A 23,037-nucleotide genomic window follows, 5' to 3' on the forward strand; every position below is an offset into this window, starting at 1 on the left:
TACAAATTGGATCTTTTTACCATATTTTCCCATTTCTGGCCTTATTTGGTGGTGCAGTCTCATGTTTATGTGCTTTATCCCTTCCTGTCACACTCTGGTTATCGTTACCTGCACTGCTGCTTTTGCATTATTGTCAGTCTTCATTCACTTGTCTGCATTCATCTTGTGCTCTTTGCTAGATATATTTAGTGTGGTCGTAGAATCATAGGCCTCTGATGTACTGTATTTGTGGCAGCCCTGTGAAAGTGGTGTCCAATTATCTCACTCCACTGCTCTTTCCTGAGAGCCTCAAATTTCTCCTTTTCAAGTACACGTCCAATTCAATTTTGAAAGCTATTAAAATATCTTCTACTGCCTTTCAATGTATTTCAGGTCATAAAGTAGTTCGCCCTCATGAAAGAACCTAAATGACCACCTTTCAAAGAATCTCCGAATTGTTATACGCCAAAAGGAGGCCATTTGGCCCATTGTGTCTGCACAAGCTCTCTGATTTAAGCAACTCACTGAGTTCAATTTTCCTGCCTGATGGGCAGCACAGTGGTGCAGTAGTTAGCACAGCTGCCTAATAGCGTCAAGAACCTGGGTTTGATCCCAGCCCCGGCCGGGTCACTGTCCATGTTTGCACATTCTTCCCGTGTCTTTGTGGGTCTCAATCCCACAACCCAAAGATGTGCAGGATGGGTTGATTGGCCATGCTAAATTGCCCCTTAATTGGGAAAAACAAAATCCCTGCTTTATCCCCATGCCCTTAAAATTCCTCCTTTACAGATAACAGATTCCCTTTATCAATGCTTTAATTGAACCTGTCTCCACCGCACATACGTTACCATGGAGGGAGTAGCGGAGGCATGGCCAGGCGGTCGGCTGTGGGATCGTGGTGGGCGGACATGTTTAAAAAAATTAAAATAAAAAATTGGGATGGACGGACATGAGAAAAAAAAAATCCAGAACCAGGGGTCACAGTCTGAGGATTCAGGGTAAACCATTTCGAACAGAGTTGAGGAGACATTTCTTCACCCAAAGAGTGGTGAGCTTGTGGAATTCATTACCACAGGAAGTAGTTGATGATAAAACATTGAATATATTCAAGAGGCGGCTAGATGTAGCACTTGGGGCGAATGGGATCAAAGGTTATGGGGCGAAAGCAGGATTAGGCTATTGAGTTGGATGATCAGCCATGATTGTGATAAATGGTGGAGCAGGCTTCTATCTTCTCTATATCTTATGTATCTAGCCTGCTGCATTTTTTTAAAAAAACACTCTTTGCTTATCACTTTTGCTTTTTTTTACTAAATGCTTTTTATCTGTGCTCTCTTGTTTTTTATCCTTTCGTGAGTGGGAAAAGATTCTCCCCAGACCCCTCGTGACTTTGAAACTGTCAATCATAGGTGGGGCACGGTTTAACAGGGGGAAAAAAAACATTTTGGTTGTGAATAACAGGGTGTTTCTCGGCACCTGCAGCGCTGAGAATGGAATGAGACCGCTATCAAACGGGACGTTATTTTTTTTTGGCCTCAGCGAGGAATGCCATGCCAAGGCCGCACTTAGCAGCAGAGATCGGGATGCCAATTTAAATGCCGCTACGATCTCCAGACCCCCTCAGCCACCCCACCATGGCCTCCGGATCCTCCCCAACTTACCTATTAGGGGATTCACGAGCCTCCCCCATCCACCACCCCCTCCTACCCCCACCCCCCTCCCTATCCACTCCCACCTATAATTAATAAATCTTACTAGCACTGATAAATCCTCCGGATACTTAATGTACTACAGTAGTTGTAATAAACCTTACTTAAAAATAATATAATATTCACCACTGCTCACTTGCTTCTTATTATAATAATATTTTTATTGCTTTTACTTGGCCAGTTGTCAAAACTCTGTCCCTGAGAAGCAATACCCACCACCAATCAACTTACAATTTCATGTTGCACTTCAATTTCTGTTATCGAACGCATTTCCGTCCTCCACAAACAGCTGCAGCAGCCTCTCCTCCCTTCTTTAAACTGAGCCCCTCGCTGTTTTCTAAACCACACTCCTGGCTGCCCTCGCTGTTTTCACTCTTGGACAGCACTTGCCCTTGCTCAACAGTGGATGGCAAGTTGCAAAATGCAACAAAAACCTCCCTCTAGCTCCAGCCAAGAAGGAGGTCACATTCACAGTGACTGATAATGTAGTGCTGACCTTACTCTATGGTTGCTGTTGTGGCCGCAGCTGTGGGATACTTTGGTCAGTGTATCCTTTCTAATTCACAGACATCTCACCCATTACTCCTTGCTGAAGTAAAAAATCTGAGACGTGCTCCTTGTACACCCCAGCTGGATGTGACCTGCTTCCCTCCTCCAGCAGGTTGCCCTGTTTTATATGCCCTTGGCTCATTCTCCATATCGTGCTGTATCCAAGGAGAATGCTGACCAGTACACCCATATCTGAGAGCAACTGGTTTGTGCAGAAGCCTTGAAGTCACCAAAAAGTACCTTGCCACCTACCATGCCACACTCCTGATTTGTAGCTTTAAACAACACTGGTAAGCATCAAATACTTGGAAAAACATAAGAATTTCCAGAAGAAATTAACCTGCACTAGCCTGTAACTAGGTAATGATACTTTTAAATGATAGTGGCAGGTTCCTTCTTGCAACTGAATGCATGTTCAGCTGTCCAGGATTTTGAGAGGGCATTTGCTGGAGTGATGTACTCCAAAATAACAGTGCTGGTTTAAAATCAGTATAACATACTGATTGACACCATGATCTGTTTGCTCTTGATATAATTGCAGACATCCACTGTGCAGACATCAACAAGCTTACCAATATCTGTGTAGCACAATTTGCCCAAGTGAATGCCACCTGAATGCTATTTTGGATTTCTAAGGGCCCTGATAGCACCATCCAAAGGATGTGTGCTAATAAACCCAATTTCTTACCATCTTTAAGCCCTGACATAATTTGAATGACCCCGAGCAGGTCATCCCTTGACTTTCTCCTTCCAGAAAAAAGAGACCAAGTTCAGTATTTTCACAGGTGTAGCCCCACTGCTCTTGTAGCATTCCATATCCATTTTACAGCATGGAGACCAGACCCAATCACAATACTCAGTGTAGTTTAGCCACGATCTATACAAGTTCAACATAACATTTTTGCTTTTCATTTCTACCCCTCAAGAAATAAACCCCGTGATTTGATGGTATTTTTCCATTGCCTTATTGACCTTCATCACTACATTTAGTGATTTGTGTATTTGTACTCAAAATTCCTCTTTTCTCAACTCTGTTTAGATACTTAGACTTGGATTCTCAAATGTGGTGATTTTTACTGTGGGTCAGGTGCACAATGTCAGGAAAATTCTGGGCTCCACAAGCCCGACTTTTAAAAATGGCTGCTTGGACATCAGATTTTATGTCTGGGGTGGGGGTGCATGCTGGGCTGGGCTAGTGGGTTACCACAGAAGTAGTGAAGAGCATGTCAGATGGGGGGGCGGGGGGGGGGAGGGGGGGAGGCCTTCCTTGGGGCTCTAGCACTTTAGTTTAAAAAGATGACTAAAACATGAAACAATGAAACATTCCACCAGCTCTGACCCCTCACACTCCTCCCTATTCACTATCCATGCCAACTCATAAACTGCACCCACCCTCCTAACCCTTCGTACCCTCCATGCCAACCTTTTGACAGCTGTTTTGACAATTCGGACAGTTGATCTTGACAGGCCTGTTAGTTCCCATAAGCTTGACGGTTATAAGCTTATGCACTTGTTACACACATACATGTCAACTTTTAACAATTGCCTGACCTCCCACAAAGGTATCCTGGGGCCAGATCCAAATTGGCACCTTACCTTTCCAAAGGGGTACAGAACAAATTCACACCTCACCAGGTCCGCTCTGCACGTTTTGGATTTCTCACTCCTGGGCTACCAAAATCTGATTTAAATGGAGGCAGCTGATGATTCAAGCGGCCATCTTCCTGTATGTGTGAAACAGGAACTTCCCCCATTCCTCTCCCTGCAAAAGTGGGAAATGCTGTTTTTTGGGGGCAAGGCTTGCATTTTCGTCGTGGCGTAGAGGTTCTCCATTAAACCGAAAATCAATCTGTCTTAACTTTCCAAGAAGTATGTGATGTTCTTATTCTGCGTACCAAAATGTACTACCTACCATTTTGTTTATGTTGAAGTTCAATTGTTAATTGTAAGTAACTGCTGGCAATGTTATTTTTTATTTTGCTCATGAACTTGTAAATTTGGTTTCGGGTATAGTCTTCATACCTGCTGTTTATTATAATTGCATAATTATTCCTTGTATATAGAGATAAGGAAGTTAACACTTTACTCACCATTTCTTTTTAAAGTCTTGGAGCAGCCGTACAATTTACATGCGATGAAGACTTTGTTCTGCAAGGATCCAAAACGATCACGTGTCAGACCATTGCTGAAGTGTTTGCAGCATGGAGTGACCATAGGCCAGTATGTAAAGGTAAGAAAACTCACTGGAGACTTTGCATTTCACACATCGGCTGAGATCTCATAAATATATTATTATATTGCAGTAATGCTTCGATCAGTGCAGATCTTTGACATTTATAAGCAGTATCACGTGATCAGCTGTTGAGGCATTGTTATAAGTTTTCACTGGTTTTGTATTTGCTGAGGCGGAATATTTAAAAAAAAAAACGAAATGCAAAAAAATCTGAACGTTGAAGGACTTGAACACAGACAGATGAAAAATACTTCAGAACTGTATGATCTTAAACAACAACAGGCTGAGTGGCAATACCAATAAACTCCCCGAATCATCACCAGAGTGAAACGTATGGTTTTAAGATGGAAAATCTCAGTCATGTTCAGTGGCTTTCCAAATGTTGTTCATTAACGTGCTATTATTGGTGCATTTGCTCTTGGTTCAGCCCACAAAGTAGTAGTTGTATACAGCAGATTTGTAATGTTTTCCTTCATTTGTTGCATGGTCAGGTCTATGACTCTTAAATGTGGTATCAAAATATGTAAACTCGCGAGCGTTTATCTAATATTGTCTAATTTTATTTATCTAATATTATCACTCTTTTAAACCATGTCAAATGCAGCATGTCAGATCTTACATACAAATTGAAGGTGATTGATGCAGATTCATCCCATTTGTCCTGTTTTCCAAAGGAGGTCCAAACTAACCAATAATTTTGCAGAGAAAGGACAAGTCAGTGGAGATGGGTTGGAATTTCTCTGAATATAAGTAGACCTGCTGCCAGCTGCTCTGGGAAGGTGGCTGCTGTCCTCAATTTGAATCTAAGACTAGGGCCATACCTTCAGAATAAATGGTCACCTATTGGAGACCGGTGAGGAGGAAATTATTTTCCCAGAGTGTCAAAATCTCTACTCCAGCTGCAGATTTATCCCTTTTATCCATGTTTGTATTGATAATGTAACAAAGTCTGGAGCCAAGTGCCAGTTCTAAAACCTCAGGGATCCAGTTATTGCTGTGTATGTGTTGCTCAATAGTACTGACGACAACATCTTCTGTCACTGTGCTGATAATCAAGGGAGGTAATTGGCTGAACTGGATTTGTGGACAGGGCATGCCTGGGCAATTTTCCACATTGTCAGGTAGATGCAGATGTTGTAATTGTACCTGAACACCTTGGTTAGAAGCACGACTAGTTCAGGAGCATATGCCTTCAGTAATATTGCTAGATGCTGCCAGAGTCCATAGCCTTTGCTGCATCTCAATATCACGGAGTGTATCAAGTAGGCTGAAGATAAACAGTTGTGCTGTTGGTGAATCTTCAGAGGAGGTTGAGATGGATCATCAACTCAGCACTTTTGGCTGAAGATGATTCAGGACTAATTTCCTGATTTGCTGGTATTGGTAGAATAAGAGATGCACTGGACCATGAGACTCCAGGTTGTGGTTCTGTGCAATTCTGCTGATAGTCCACAGTGCCTCATGGATGTCCAGTCATCAGCACTCCAGTATGTCAGCATGACCTGTAAATGGGACCTGGTATTAACGAGGCTAGTGACAAAGTTTCTCGTTAGCATGTGTCATGCTCATAGATAATGGACTGATGGGGCATGGATTCAAAATGGATGTTTTACTTCAAAATCAAATGGAGAATGAACATTTAAAACAGAATGGAGCTTGGAGTTCAGGTGACTTTTTCTTTCCTGCCAATATACATGAAACCACACACAAGGTCTTGAGTTAATCTGAACATGTCATCAAAATGCAAATCAACTTTCAAGACATCTTTGAGAAGTCATGAATATGCAGCAAACCTTTCCTGTGGTTAATAGCTGCCTTTTATGATGAACTATTTTCAAAATACTGCTTACAGACTTTTCCATGTCCGAGTTCAAAACCAGGGAGTTAGTATCACAATAGAATGTGAATGGGTATGGTGCATGGTGGTGCAGTGGTTAGCACTGCTGGCTCATGGCACCAAGGTCCTAGGTTCAACCCCGGCTCTGCATCACTGTCCATGTGGAGTTTGCACATTCTCCCCGTGCTTGTGCGGGTTTCGCCCCCACAACCCAAAGATGTGCAGGGTAGGTGGATTGGCCACGCTAAATTGCCCCTTAATTGGAAAACAAAATGAATTGGGTACTCTAAAAAAATTTTTTAAAGAATGTGAATGGGTAAAACATGGATCCCACACTTTGACAGTGGCTGAATGTTCAGAAACCATTTGTAAAGATAATGAACTGAATCGCTCACATGACAGAAACTAGGATTGGGATTTGTTGGCTCCACTGTGGTGGGACTTGCCAGGAGGAATTTGGCAGGCCAGCCAAAGGTCAATTGATTTTGGGTGGCACTGGAAGATGCAGGCAACAGGCAGGGCTGGAAAGTCCCACCCTAAGTTTCAGATGAGGACATTTTACCAAGGCACACAAGGGAGGAAGATCCAGACCAGTTTAAAAACAGGTCAATGCCAAAAAAACACAGCAGTAGGCAGAGAATTCAGGTTGGCCTTTACCTCTCTAGTTGAGGAATTAAACTAGAAGTTTTTGTTGCCAGTGTTCCACTACAATTTGACAACACCCTGCCACTGCCAGAAATGAATCACAGCAAATTCATCTTTCAAAACATCCAGATACTACAGTGGACCAAAAACGAATCCCAGTCCTGCAATGGTGATGGTAGAGCAAGTGTGACAGGACAACATTTGAACCTTTTCGTACATAGTACTGTAAATCATACCATAGAATCATAGATTCTACAGTGCAGAAGGAGGACATTCAGCCCATCGAGTCTATACCGGCTCTTGGAAAGAGCACCCTACCTAAACCCATGCCTCCACCCTATCCCCGTAACTGAATGACCCCACCTAACCTCCTTGGACACTAAAGGCCAATTTAGCATGGCCAATCCACGTAACCTGAACATCTTTGGACTGTGGGAGGAAAAAGGAGCACATGGAGGAAACCCACGCAGACACGAGTAGAAAGTGCAAACTCCACTCAGACAGTCACCTGAGGCCGGAATTGAACCAGGGTCCCTGGAGCTGTTGAGGCAACAGTGCTAACCACTGTGCCACCATGCTGCCCACATGCTGCTTTTGTAATCACAATCTTTTGATCTCCTTATCTGAGGAAGAATGTTATTACAATAGAGGGAGTGTCCGGGAGAGAGATCATGCTCCCTGGTGCGTCTCCTGTTTCCATGTCCTTCCATCACTTCACTTTAACCCTCCCACTCAATTATGCATGATAATTCACCCTACAGGTGATCCCACCACAATTAAACAAACCAGAGAGTACAACTTCTAATATAACATCATGTATTGTTAATTTGAAAGAGAAATATCCCTTATTTATTTCTATCATTGCAGGTGAAAACACTGATTTTGGTGACTGCCTCAGTCCTAATTAACATGTTCTGCACACTGCATCATCTGTAAATGGTAACAGGAATATCATATTTGGGGAAAGATTCAGTATTTGCAAGCAAGGTAAATTACACAAGATCTTTTCCATTCTGTGAAAGTAGAAGAAACCTTCTGTCTGGGTGCATGATATTATTCAGCAGAACTATTTTATACCAGGTGTGTTGGATTCTACTTTATCAGTAATCTCACAGGGTAGAAACAAAATGGCATGATTACATAGCAACATAGAGCATTGGAACAGGAGGAGGCCATTTGGCCCTTCAAGTCTGCTCCGTCATTCATTATGATCATGGCTGGTCATCTAATTTAAACCCTGATCCCCATTCCACGTGCTATAATCTAGCTTTTATTTTCAAAAACGTACTGGGTTTTGGCCTCCACTGCTTTCTGTGGCAGTGAATCCCAGAGACCGGCAGCTCTCTGGGCGAAGGCCCTTTTTCTCTTCTGAATTCCAATGCTCTACCCTGTATCCTCAGACTGTGACCCCTAGTTCTGAACACCCCCACCATCGGCAACATGCTCTTGCATTTAACGTGTCTGGTCTTGATAGAATTTAAAGGTTTCTATGAGATCGCCCCTCATTCTTCTGAACTCCAGCGAATAAATCCTAACCGACTCAATCTCTCCTCACATGTCAGTCCTGCCATCCCAGGAATTAGTCTGGTAAACCTTCTCTGCACTCACTCTATAGCAAAAACATTCTTCCTCGGGTAGAGACACCACAACTGCACATAATTGTGGCCTCACCAAGGCTCTGCATAATTGCAATAATCCCTGTTACTGTCATTGAATCCTCTTGCTATGAAGGCCAACATACCATTTGCTGCCTTTGCCACCTGCTGTACGTCATGCGTATCTTCAGCAACTGATGTATGAGGACACTCAAATCTCGTTGCACATTCCTCTCTCCTAATTTATGGCATTCAGATAATCTGTCTGCCCCCATTTTGCTGCCACCACATTTATCCAAATTATACTACATTTGCCCATTCACTTAACTTGCCCAAATCATACTGAAGGATCCTCCTCCACAGCTCACCCAGCTTTGTGTCATCTACAAATTTGGAGACATTTTGTTCCCTCATCTAAATATTGTGAATAGCTGGAGTTCCAGCACAAATCTCTGAGGTGCCCCACTAGTCACTGCCTGACATTTGGAAAAAGACCCGTTTATTTCTAGTCTTTGTTTCCTGCCTGCCAACCAGTTTTCTATCCATCTCAATGCACTGCTCCCTAATCCAATGTGCTTTAATTTTACACGTAAATCTCTAATGTGGGACTTTGCCGAAAGCCTTCTGAAGTCTACTTAAACCACACCCATTGGCTCCCTTTGTCAAGTCTACTAGTTTCATCTACCAAGAATTCCAAGATTTGTAAAGCATGATTTCCCTTTCATAGAACATACACTGCAGAATGAGGCCATTCGGCCCATTGAGTCTGCACCGACCCACTTAAGCCCTTACTTCCACCGTATTCCCGTAACCCAAGAACCCTTCCTATCCTTTTTGGACATGAAGGGCAATTTATCATGGCCAATCCACCTAACCTGCATGTCTTTGGACTGTGGGAGGAAAACGGAGCACCCGGAGGAAACCCACGTAGACATGGGGAGAACGTGCAGACTCCGCACAGTGTCCCAGCGGGGAATCTAACCTGGAACCCTGGCGCTGTGAAGCCACAGTGCTAGCCACTTGTGCTACCGTGCTGCCCATAAATCCATGCTGACTCTGTCTGATCCTGCTGCTGTTTTCCAAGTGCTCCGTTATAAAATCCTCGCTAACGGACCCGAGTGTTTTCCCCCACTGCGGAAATCCGGCTTACTGGTCTATAATTTATTGCTTTTTCTCTAATTCCCTTTTAAATAGTGGGGTTACATTAGCTATGCACCAATCTGTAGGAACTGTTCCTGAGTCTATGGGCATGATTCAACAAAATAAGCATAATGTTGGGTTCGTTTGGTGGGGTGTTTCTCACCTTTCTGGGTGAGATCCACACCTCCATTCAACCACATTTAGTCATTTTTTGGGGCTTGGATAATTTCTCTCCGGTCAAGCCCACAGTTAATTTTTTCAGCAATGGGCAGCTGAACTCGCCGGCGAGTCCTTCTCAGATCGGGCCGCCATTTTGAAAAGGTGCCCTAATCGCTTAACTGAGCTTGAGGGTCCCCCACACACACCCATGGGATATGTAATCACCCGCACACATGGGCATTACCCCATACACACTTCCCCCCCCCCTCTTAACCACCCCAGCCCTTGGGGTCCCTTCAATCTCCCTTTCATGGGCATGGCCCCTCATGCACCAGCGTATCCAGGTACTCTGGCACTTTCACCTGGGCACACTGGCAGTCTCACTGCCAGCCTGAGCACATTAGCAGTGTCAAGGTGGCAGGCTGGAAGTTCCCAGGTGCCAGAGGGTGCGTCAGGGGTCCACCCTGCACTGTCCATGACTACTGAACGGTCACAATTGTATTAGCAAGTATGAAGTCTGCTGCTTCTCCCTCGAATATAAATTCCATATCTGTTATGTAACACAGCTTTATCATATTTCAGTACCTCAAACAAATGAGAAGCCCCAAGCTAGAATGGGATAGTAAGTAAGTATACAAAAGGACAAGATTGAAGTCAATGTAGAGGCTCTCACCTGCAGTGTCAGGTGGGTTACTGATTCATTATGAGCTCGCTCACTATGCACTCTTGCCCTGGCAATTTCGTTCTCGGACTTTCATGAGCAACAAAATAAACAGAACTCCAGTCATGATTCTACCCTCTGTTCACAAGGTAATTATAGATGACAAAAGGCCATCTCGCCCAGCTCATCTCATCCATCCAGAATGACATATGTACATGCATATTAGGAGCTAGCCATTTGGCCCTTTGAGCCTGTTCCATCATTTGATAGCATTGTCTACATTTATCTGACTGACTACAACTCAGAATTACTTAATTGGCTGTGAGATGAATTGGGATTTTGTGAAAAGTGCAGAATAAATGTAACATCTGTATGCAGTAGGCAGATTGACTCTAGCGATGGTGAAATTGGAGGCCCAATGTTGGGTCTCGAAAGATAATTGGTCACAGAGCAATCAACTGATGCTGGAAAGCAGATGCAAAGAAATTCCTACGTTTCCGAAACAGTTCTGCTCTGTAGCGAATACAATATCATCTTCTGACTTCTCTGGCACAAACCTGCTATTGTGCAATTGTGTTGGAGATGGAATTTATAGCATATCTGAATTTAAAGCCCATCCACCGGTTCCATCTGATGTTGTACTGCATTTGTACTAAATTGTAATTATTGTTTGAGGTGTGATGAAAACAGGTATATTATGTGGAAACATGTAATTAATAAGTAACTCCAACAGTGCTTTTCTCCCCCCCACCTTAATCCTCAGCACCCTCCAGTCTTCCCGCCCCTGCCCCGCCCACACACACATTCCATCCTATCTTCCCCCCCCCCCCCCCCCCCCGCCCCCCATCCATGACACCACCCTTATCCTCCCTTTTGGAAGAGCAAGTCAAGCCCCCATCCATGACACCACCCTTATCCTCCCTTTTGGAAGAGCAAGTCAATGAAGAGTTCCAGAGCAGCATCATGCATGCTGAAAAATGAGGTTTTAAGCTAGTGAAGTTATAACTACCTGCATGCCAAAAAGGAAAAGGAGCATGCGAGAGACTGAGTTAAGTGATTCCACAACTAATGGAACAGATCTAAGCTCCGCAGTTCTGCCACATCCAGTCGAGAATAGTGGTGGACAATTAACAGTTAACTGAAGGAGGAGGATTCTCAATGATGGGGGAGCCCAGCACATCAGTGCAAAAGGCAAGGCTGAAACATTTGCAATAATCTTCCAGAAGTGCATGATGCATCTCTGCCTCCTCCTGAGAACCCCAGCATCACAGATGGCAGTCTTCAGTCAATTTATTCCACTCCACATGCTATCAAGAAACAGCTGAAGGCAATGGCTACTGAAAGGGCGATAGACCCTGACAACATTGCAGCAATCATACTGAAGATCTGTGCTACAGAACTTGGTGAGCCATTAGCCAAGCTGTTCCAGTACAGCTTCAGCACCTACTCAGCAATGTGGAAAATTGCCCAGGTATATCACATGCACATAAAAGCAGGACCAATTCAATCCAGCCAATTATTGCCTCATCAGTCTACTCTTCATCAGCAAAGTGATGGAAGGTGCCATCGACAGTGCTATCAAATGGAACTCAGAAACAACTTGTTCACTGCAGCTCAGTTTTTGGTCTGCCAGGACCATTAGGCTCTTGACCTCATTAGTCCAAACATGGACAAAAGAGCAAACTCCAGATGTGAGGTAAGAGTGGCTACCTTTTGATATCAAGGCTGCAGTTGATCAAGAATGGCATCAAGAAGTTTGGGGGTGGTGGGGAAGAGAGGGAGAGAAGAGTCGATTGCTCTGGGGGAAAGCTCTCCACTGGTTGGAGTCATTCCTAACACAAAGGAAGATAGTTGAGGTTGTTGGAAGTCAGTTTTCTCAGTCCTAGAGTTTGGTGGCTCAAGACACTGGAGAATTCCAGTAACAAATAAAAGGGGGTTATTGACAATAGCAAAGACCACTGTCCAGAGGCACGGATCAATGCTCGATAAGTCTTGGCTCTCCAGCTCAGGTGTCTACACTGCCCAGGCGTGTACTGTCAGGGCCCTGTGTTTTCTCTCTATTGGCTGGGGTTTGCGTGCTCCCAATTGACTGGTCCCAAGCCGGTCATGTGGACTCCATAGACAGCTCCCTTAAAGATGTCAAGTTACCACATAGAGTATTGTTTCAGGAGCTCTTCAGTATTGTATCCTTGGCAAGGTGGCACAGTAGTTAGCACTGCTGCCTCACAGCTCCAGAGTCCCAGGTTCAATTCCGGCTTCAGGTGACTGTGTGGAGTTTACACTTTCTCCCCGTGTCTGCGTGGGTTTCCTCCGGGTGCTCCAGTTTCCTCCCACCGTCCAAAGATGTGCAGGTTAGGTGGATTGGCTATGTTAAATTGCCCCTTAATGTCCAAAGGTTAGGTGGGGTTGCTGGATTACAGGGATGGGGTGGAGGCTTAGATAGATTGCTCTTTCCAAGGGCTGTTGCAGACTCAATAGGCCGAATGGCCTCGTTCTACACTGTTGATTCTGTGATTCAATCATTTACCACTGCTTCAAAAAGGACTTTCCCTCCAGAAGTTGGGACATTCACTGATATTTGCACAGTTTTCAGCACTATTCATGACTGGGATACTGAAGCAGTCTGTGCCCATTGGTAGCAAAATCTGGACAACATTCAAGCTTGGACTGAAAATTGGCAAGTCACACAAGTGCCAGGCAATGACCCTTTCCAGCAAGAAAGAATGCAACCATCTCCCCTGTCATCAGTGACATTACCATTGCTGCATCTCCCACTATCAACATCCTCGGGTGTATCATTGGCCAGAATGTGGCTACCCGAGCTGGTCAGAGGTTGCGAATTCTGTATTGAATGACTTGCCACCTGACTGTGCAAAGTCTGTCCACCATCTAAAAGGCACAAGTCAGCAGTGTGATGGAGTACTCTCCACTTACAATGGGACACAGGTTCAATGTGAGAGGGGGATAGTTCAAGGGAGATGTGCGGGGTACGTTTTTCACGCAGAGAGTGGTGGGTGCTTGGAACGTGCTACCGGAGGATGTGGTGGTATCAGGCACTTTAGGAACATTTAAAGTCATCTAGATGGATACATGAATAGGGAGGAAATAGAGGGATACGGACCGAGTAAGGACGGAAGGTTTTCTTTTAGTTAGGGCATCATGATCGGCATAGGCTTGGAGGGACGAGGGGCCTGTTCCTATGCTGTACTTTTCTTTTTTCTTGTCTGGGTGAGTGCAGCTCTCTCCATCTTCAAGACGCTTAACACCATCCATGATAAACCAGCCCGCTTGATTGCAATAAACATCCACGCCGTCCACTATTGATGCACAGTGTGCTATCTACAAGGTGGACTGCAGCAACTCAACACGGTTTCTTCGACAGCACCTTCCAAACCTGCAACTTCAATCATCTAAAAGGATCATGGCAGCAGATGCATGGGAACACCAGCACTTGGAAGTTCCCCTCCATGTCACTCACCAGCCTGGCTTGGAAAAATATTGTTGTTCCTTTAGTGTTGCTCAGTCAAGATCCTGGAACTCCCTCCCAAATGAAGTGTACGTAAACCACATGGACTGCAGTGGTTCAAGAAGGCGGCTCACCACCACCTTCTCCACCTTTTAAAAATTGATTTTTAAAAATCAGTCAGCAACTTATTGATTTCTTTTTCATAAATGTGAACACCAGAAGTTGTTGTCTGATTTCTTCTTTTTATCATGGTGAATGTTGATGGCCTTATTGTTTAGTCCCACACCATTATCCCGTTTTTCAAAAAAATCATGCACTTTGTCATTTTTCTGCCACTATAACAGTAACTGATCTTCAAAATGTATTTCTTTGGATCTTAAGAGCTTTGGGGCTACCTGAATTACAAATATTCTTAAAAACAGAACCACTCTGCCAAGACTGTTTGTCTGACATTGCTGTAAGATTGAGAGAGTTATTTTTAAAATCCTCCCAATGGTGTTTTCATGTGGAAAAGATAATGCATACATCCGTGAGCACTCCCACAGAGAATGGATATTGTAAACATTGTGTTCTAAAAGCTGTTGGTTTGCAGTGAACTTGGAAGCATGAAATGCTCACGTGAAAGCACAGGTGTATAGTTAATAGTTGGGACTAGCTACTTCCACAGATCCTTCTCCTGATAACAACCTATACATGTGCCTCTTTGCCTTGGAAAACCAGCTGCTCTCTGGACCAAAGACTTGCTTGAACAAAGGAATCTACTCTGTGCTCTACGAAGTAAATATGTTTATCTGTTTAAATAATAACAGTCTTTATTATTGTCACAAGTAGGCTTACGTTAATACTGCAATGAAGTTACTTTGAAAAGCACCTAGTCGCCATTCTCAGGCACCTGTTCGGGTGCACTGAGGGAGAATTCAATGTCCAAATGACCTAACAGCACATCTTTCGGGACTTGTGGGAGGAAACCAGAGCACCCGGAGGAAACCCATGCAAACACTGGGAGAACGTGCAGACTCCGCACAGACAGACAGTGACCCAAGCTGGGAATCAAACCTGGGACCCTGACGCTGTGAAGCAACAGTGCTCACCATTGTGCTACCGTGCCGCTCCATGATACATTTTTCATAGAAATGATTGTGGAAATATGGAAACCTGGACTAAGGAAAGCTTATGTTAGACATTGGGAGCTGATTGTTGCAGCCGATGTTGCCTTTTTTGCTTGCTATAAATATGGTCGTCAATAAGGTTGCCCTTCTTTTATCTAGATATTGATATGAAATGCTCTCAGGTCGGCAGGTATCAAATGATACCGCCACAAGGTTCAACCGGGTATTGATCAAAGAGCCAAACAACCAGTTAGTTAGTTCAAGATTAATGGTATTTTATTTACACACAAGATTAACTTACACATGCAACATAAACACTATTAATTGAACTACACCTAACAACTATGACAACCTGTACTTAACTTCAGGGACCCTTGTTGCTAACTTTTGTCTTAGTTTAATTGCTCTGTTTTATCACCTTTGCTCTTTAGTCACCAGGTATCTTTATGATACCACCACGTGGTTCAAGTCCGAGTAATGATCAATAATCCAATTCACCGCTTAGTAAGATTTAAATCAAAGCACATTTATTATACACAGTAATCACTACTCATGCATAAATTCTACATCAAAGCTACTTAACTAAACAAACAGGCCTATACTTAGCTTGGAACTGTCCCACCAGGTCAGGGGAACAAATGGCCTTTCGTTCGGGTTCTGAGCCTGCGGGATTCGAAGTTGGTACAGATTGGTAGCTAGGAGCGCCTATCTCATAGCGAGTGTTGAAGTAAGACTTACTGGATATCAGCGGTGGCTGGACCGGTCACTGTCAAGGGTTGGTTCGCGTTGCTGAGTGACCCAGTCAAGAAGAGAAGCAGAGGGCTGATTTGAACTTGGGGCTCAATTCTTATCGTCCCCAGGGGCTTCCCGCCTTTCGGGGCGGACCCTGTACCTGGTTCCAAGTGATTGGACTTTGTCCCAATCACTTGGTTCGATTTTCTCCAATGCTGGAGCGGTTCCCTGATCGATGGACGGTCCTTCATCATAGAATTTACAGTGCAGAAGGAGGCCATTCAGCCCATCGAGTCTGCACCTGCTCTTGGAAAGAGCACCCTACCCAAGGCTACACCTCCACCCTATCCCCATAACCCAGTAAGCCCACCAACACTAAGGGCAATTTTGGACACTAAGGGCAATTTATCATGGCCAATCCACCTAACCTGCACATCTTTGGACTGTGGGAGGAAACCGGAGCACCCGGAGGAAACCCACGCACACACGGGGAAGATGTGCAGATTCCGCACAGACAGTGACCCAAGCCGGAATCTAACCTGGGACCCTGGAGCTGTGAAGCAATTGTGCTATCCACAGTGCTACCGTGCTGCACCAAATGTCCTGAGGTGGTCGTTCACCTCCCATTGTGTAGACTTCTGCTGACGCCAAAGAGTCTGGTTTGGCTTAATGTGTCTAAATGTTGCTCATTGTTCCCGGGGATTGCTCATTAATATGCAGATGGCTGGTGTTTTGTTATGCTGATGGTTGCTGGTATCGATCTTGTTTGGCCTTTCCAGAGGTAAATACACCCTCAACCTGCAGCTGCTCGTTTGTGCCCTGTTGGCTGACTTTCCTATCAGCCTTTGCCGTTCGCCATTCTAAATTGGGAGTTAGCCATTCTAAATCGGGAGTTAGCCATTTTAACTGGCTACACCCTTCTTCGGTCAGAGGAACAGTGGCCTTTGTTCGAATCTAGATCTACTGGGTCTGGAGAAGTAACTGCTGCTCAGCTGGGCTCATCCGTCTGGTAGCGAGTGTTGAACTTGAACTTGCTTCTGGTCGTGGTGCTGCAGTTGGAGATGGACGTTGCCGGAGCACCAGGTCCAAAAGAGATCGAACACATGGCAGTGTCTCTCTTTATCATTGAGGAGTTTCGCGCTCTTTTGGGTGGTCCTTAGGTTTGGACCCCACTAATTGGGCAGTTCTCGATCACTGCCTTCGATCTGAGCCAATAAAGGGGCGGGTGCCTTGATGGCTGGGTGTGTCCTAAGCGGTCATTGACCCTGTTGTTGATGCTTCCTGAGTACAGGGAGTGGCGCCGAAATGACTGAGCTTGTATCGGTTACCTGAGTATCAATCCTTTGTCTTACGGAGATGGGCCATTAAAATGCTAATCGGTTGAGGGTTTTGATGCTGTCTGGATTCTTTGCTCACAAATATACATTCAGGCTCTGTGCCTGCCTGAATCTTACATTGTCCATATTTCCCTTTGGGCTTTGCGAACGTCCATGTTTCTTGTTGTAAGTGGCCATTGCAGATGGCTACGACAACCATGGAGTGTATAGAAAGTGCTGAGGTGAAAGCAAAAGTAAATTAGAAAAGTAAAAGGACATGGAACAATATCGACAGCCAAAATAAAGAAAAGCCCCTAAATATTTTACAGCTACATGAAGGGCAAGAGGATAACTAAGAAAAGATTGGGGTGCAGCAGAGACCAAAATGGTAACCTCAATGTGGACATGGTTCCCATTGACACTTTGACTCTCTTCACAAAACAAGGGGACAATTCAAAGGCTATGTGTACTTAAGCGAGAGGAGTTTGAAATACTGTAGGGGAGCGTTTTGTAAAATGAGATAAGGGTATACCCTCATTGAAGCAAGCTAAAATATCAGATTTGGATGAGATGTATATCAGGCTCTTCTGAGAAAGGAGAGAGCCAGTAGCAGAGACTGGCCATCATTTTCTAATTAGCCCTGGCCAGCAGACTGCAGGGTTATAAAAGCCTTTTTTTAAAGAGAGAAAGGAATAGACTGATTGACGTATTTCAGGCCAGCGAGCCGAATCTCAGTGGTGGGCAATTTATTGGAGAAAGGATTGTGAGGTACCGTGTTAATTGTTATTTGAAAACGGACAATCGAGAATATTCGGCATAGATTTGTTGAGGCAAGCTTGAACATTGATCACCTTGATTGCATTTTTCTAAGGGGTAACGAGGAGGGCATTGAGGGTAGTGCATTTGATGTAGCGTACATAAATTTTATCAAAACCTATGGACAACTGGTCAGAAAAATCGAAATGCATATGACTGAAGGGTAGCAAGTTCAGATCCAAAATTGGTTCAACAACGAGAAGCAAAAGGTAATGATTGATGTTTTTTGACTGGAAGGTTGTTTTTAGAGGGGTCATATAGGACTCAGTACTGAGACCCTCACGTTTTTTGGGTACATATCAATGATTTCGACATAAATGTAGGAGATGTAATTATGAAGTTTGCAGATGATATAAAAAAAATGGCCATGTTGTTGATAGTGAGGAAGAAAGCTATAGACTGCAAGAAGGTATCAATTAGGTGAGCAGCAAAGTAACAAATAGAATTCAATCTGGAGCAATGGGAGGTCATGCATTTGGAGAGAACAAACAAGGGAAAGGAATACACAATAAAAGATTGCTTATTGTTGTGTTATCAGAAAGGCACCAATCGCTGAAAAGGAATTTTTAAAGCACTTTGTGGGTTCATTTATTTAGACCAGGCACATGACAACATTTATACACAAGTAGAAAGCTTGAAGACATCAGCAGCATATATGTGTGCTCTGCTCAAAGGCAAAAGTGAAACTAGACTGTATTGCACGACGTACTTCCCTTCTGGTGATGTCATGCTGTTATACCTTGAGGCATACCACAGCAGTACAGCGAAGTATAGAAGAACAGACATGCATGTGGAGTGTATGCCCACATATCCCTGAAGGTTACGGTATTTGGGATACATTATTTTATTTGCCAAGGTGTTATCATGTAGCAGGGAGGTTATGCTGGAACTGTATAACATGAGTTAAACGATAGCTACAGTACTGAGTGCAGTTCTGGTCACCACATCACACTGGAGAGCATACAAAGGAGATTTACAAAGGTGTTGCTAGGATTAAAGTGTTCTACCAGTTGTGAAAGATTGAATAAACTAATGGGATGTTTTGTTTTCTTTGGAACAGAGGAACCTGTGGGGAGATTAAATTGGTGTTTCTAAAATTCTGGATGCTCTCGGTGAATGGATAGGATGATGTTAGCAAAGCAGCAATGCCAATGGACTAGTAATCCATAGGCCTAGACAAATGCTCTGGAAATAGGCGTTCAAATCCCACCACAGCAGCTGGGGAAATTTAAATTTGGTTAATTAATACATCTGGATTAAAATGCTTGCCTCATGTTGTTGCTAACTTTTGGTTGGCTCTTAATTCGCAATTTGATCTGTTTGTTTAACCTTTGCTCTAGAGTCGCCAGGTATCTTTATGATACCGCCACGAAGTTCAAGTTCAAGTACTGATCAGTAACTCAACACACCAATTAGTAAGATTCAAATCAAAACACATTTATTATACACAGTTAATTGCTACTCGTGCATAAACTCTACTTTCTAGATTATTCCTATCACTAAAAGGCCTATACTTAGCTTCGGACTGGCCCACCAGACCAGGGGAACAAATGGCCTTTCGTTCAGGTCCGGAGACTGCAGGATTCAAAAGCTGGTATGGACTGGTAGCGAGGGGCGCCTATCTCGTAGCGAGCGTTGACTGGAGACTTACTTACTTGGTATGGCAGCTGGACAGGTCACTGTCAAGGGTTGGTTCGCGTTGCTGAGTGCCCCTGCCAAGAAGGACGATTTGAACTTGGGGGCTTTACTTTATAGTCCCCAGGGGCTTCCCGCCCTTCGGGGCGGACCCCGTATCTGGTTCCAAGTGATTGGACTACTTTCCGATCACTTGGATCGATTTCCCCAATACTGGAGCGGTTCCCTGATCGCTGGGCGGTCCCTAAATGTCCATTGGCCTTCCTTTGTCTTGGTTCCTGCTGGCGCCGAGGAGTCTGGCTTGGCTTTATTCACCTTAACTGTTGCCATTGTGCCTTGGAATCGCTCATTACTATGCAGATGGCTGCTGGTTTCAGTGCTGTCTGGTTGTTTTGCGGGTTTCAATATACATGATTTCTGCACTTGCTAGTCTTTGCCTGTGTTGGCTGAATTTCCCTTCAGCCTTTGCGTTTCTCCATTTTAAGTCGGGAACGGCCCAACCCGGGTGGCTACACTCCGTCCTTGTGATCCCTAACGCGAAGCATGAAGGATAACACAACTGCGTTGTCTTCATTCCCTGACCCAGCGAGCACACTTCTATGGCCTCTACACTGACCATAACTATGCAGTAAAAAGTTTAACTAACATTCTAAGTGGCGCTATGTCATAAAGGGGCATGCATTGTAAAATAAAAAACGGTACCTCGAACTGTCCTCCATAAAGTCCTCACTAAAACATTCAGTCATATTAACTTGCTAAACAATATAAAATAATAGCAGCATTTATATTTTTCCTGGCTTGGCTGTCAAGCACAAGGGTATACAATATTTCCATTTCTTTATTTACAAAAGATCGCAAACAAATGTCCTTTATTACAGATCGAGGGGTTCGGGGTCCTGGGGATAACTGAACATAGGGGATCTTATTCTGCATACCGGGGTGCGAGCGCGGTAGGCTCTCCTTCTCCATTTCCTCATACGGATAGTCTGCACGATGCTGCAGAATATCGCCAACACTAATAGGGATTCGACTACGTAGGAAAGGGAGTACCACGTTATGAGCTTATCACACCATGATGGTGTGGTGTTGCCTGTTACTGGGCTCTGGGTGCTATGGGGAAGTGAATCGTTAACGGCCGGGGGGGGGGGGGGGGTTGGGGTCAGGGGGTTCGCGTTCGCGCGCAACCGATTACACATTGCAATAACGACGAAATACACGCATGACGTCTTCATTGTTGCCTTCTTCTTTCTCTTTTCCTTTCTTTCGTTGGGGCTTCTGGAGTTCTGCGGGATCAAGCATAATGTCTGTTACTATCTTGGTTTAATATCTCATCTGTTAGTATGTCTGTCCTTTAGTGCCAATTCTCCCGTTATAATTTTTCACCAAGTGTGACTCCCTCATTTTTTAAAAAAAACGAATATTCAGTACAAGACACACTTAAAAATACTGCAACAGTGCGAGCCGTCTCGCAGGCTGTGTGATTTACCATCCAAATGTTTGAGGATGTAAATAGCATAGGGATGGCAACCTAAGGGTTGCCGGAAAACAAAACAAAACTTTTTGAACCAAAAGTAACGAAATGAGGTGCGTATGGGCCTTGACGGGTAAGAATTGGATGGAATCCCCAGGTAGGACGGTGATCAATGCCGTGTGTGCTCTACCCGAGCGTAGCTGACCAGAGAGGGGTCCTCAGGCAGGGCGGAGACCAATGCCGGTGGTCGGCGTGGTGGCTGCCTCTCGTGATTACCTTCGAATCAGGAGAGTAGTTATGATTGTTGTATGCCGACAGACTAGTTCCTCTGAACTATTGTCTGGGACAAACTTGTACCTTTAACAGCCAGTGGGGGTAAAAGAGTGGTGGTGTGGGGCCATAAACTTTTAAATTCACAAACAACATTTAACATGTACATTAAACGAACAAACATACAACAAAGATGGTGCAGGTTCCATCAGAATACAGGACATTGTAAATCACATTTGGACTGTGGTGTAACGAGCATATGGAGGGAGTGCAGCATGACCGAAGAAGAGAGGAAGGAGGAGCAAAACAAAAATGAAGTGGCCTTGCTGAGGTAAGGCTGCCATGAGAAGTGGTGGGTAAGCGCTCACAGTTTACATGGGGCAGCTGGGACCTTGTAGATGCTGTGGGTGGTCTTCTCTTTCATCTCTGGGGGCTAGTCTAGCTGGTGGGGGTCTCCTGCAATCTCGGGCAAAGTGTCCTGACTGCCCACAGTTGTAACATAACCCCTGGGGCACATAAGGTGGAGCAGGCTCTTGTCGTGTTGGGTGTTCCGATACACAAACAAACCAACACGGTTGTAGATGGTACAACTCTGTTTTATTATTCTGTACAATAACAACTGTTAACTTCTGGCTGTGGTTCGTACTTCACCAGTTAACCCGTGGACCCAGCCCTATCACTATCTTAGTGAGGCACTCAGCACATGGACTATGTCTGAGTGGCACGCTGTGAGCTCTGTGCTCTGAGCTATCTCCTGGTAGAATGAGCGTGAACTGTGGTGTTCCCTGTTTTATAGTGCGTGTGCTCTCACTGGTGATTGGCTGTGATGTTGTGTGTGTGTTGATTGGTCCGTCTACCTGTCCATCAGTGTGTGTGTGTGTGTGTGATTGCACCATGATATGTTAATATGGATATCATGACAGCTCTCTGGTGCATTGTTCCCTTGGGTATGGTTCCCTGAGTGGGTGGTCGGGGATGTTTGAGTCTTTGCTGGTTCGGGGGGCATTGGTGGGCTGATTCCATTGCTGTTTCAGGGGGGCTTGACATTCTCGTGCATGATGTCCTAACTGTCCACAATTGTAGCATTCCTGGGATTTAGGCTACTGTGGGCTAAATTCCCTCATTTACCCATGCGGGGTTCTGGTGCATCCTAACTGTGTGGATATCTGCCTCTGCCTGCTGTTCCTCGGGTTTCCTAACTTCAGGTTTGTTTTGAACAGACTGCTCCCAGGCACGGGACAATCTTTTAAAAACCCATTTCTCATTGTGGGCTTCCTCTGAGGGGTCATAATTCGTACAGGCTTTTTGTCCTGCCTCTGTGGCATGGGAGATAAGGGTGCGGGTCCATTTGGCCATACCGTCTTGGGACAAATGGGCGCAGTCTAGATTACCGAACACTGCTGTGAAATGGATCCACAGGCTTCCAGCAAACGCTGTGGGGTGTTCCATCTTTTTCTGCCTACATTATTCAGGCCTTCTACGGGGTCACTTCAGTTGTAGCCGATCGCGTCTAGGATCGCTGCGTGCATTTCTGCAAGGGTGCCTCCTCCTACATTCTGTGGGTCGGGAAGGGCTGATACGACCGAAGGGTCTAAACTCAAAACTGTGAGCTTCACGTGCTCATGCTGATCCAGGCCGTACATGGTCGCCTGCTGCTTTACTCTAACGAAGAAGTGGTGGGGGTCTGAGGTGGGGGGGAATGGTGTGATTTTCTC

General features: G+C 44.7%; 1 protein-coding gene across 2 annotated transcripts in view; it reads left to right on the forward strand.

Moving 5' to 3' along the window:
* Positions 1–23,037, forward strand: part of csmd3b (CUB and Sushi multiple domains 3b) — a 2,718,576-nt gene that overhangs the window by 1,730,607 nt on the left and 964,932 nt on the right. For both annotated transcript variants that reach the window (XM_072467431.1, XM_072467430.1), the window contains one exon: positions 4,343–4,467. In XM_072467431.1, the coding sequence (XP_072323532.1) occupies positions 4,343–4,467 (125 nt within the window). The remainder of the gene's footprint in view (positions 1–4,342; positions 4,468–23,037) is intronic.

Source organism: Scyliorhinus torazame, chromosome 11 (genome assembly GCF_047496885.1).
Source record: "Scyliorhinus torazame isolate Kashiwa2021f chromosome 11, sScyTor2.1, whole genome shotgun sequence".
NCBI lineage: Eukaryota > Metazoa > Chordata > Chondrichthyes > Carcharhiniformes > Scyliorhinidae > Scyliorhinus > Scyliorhinus torazame.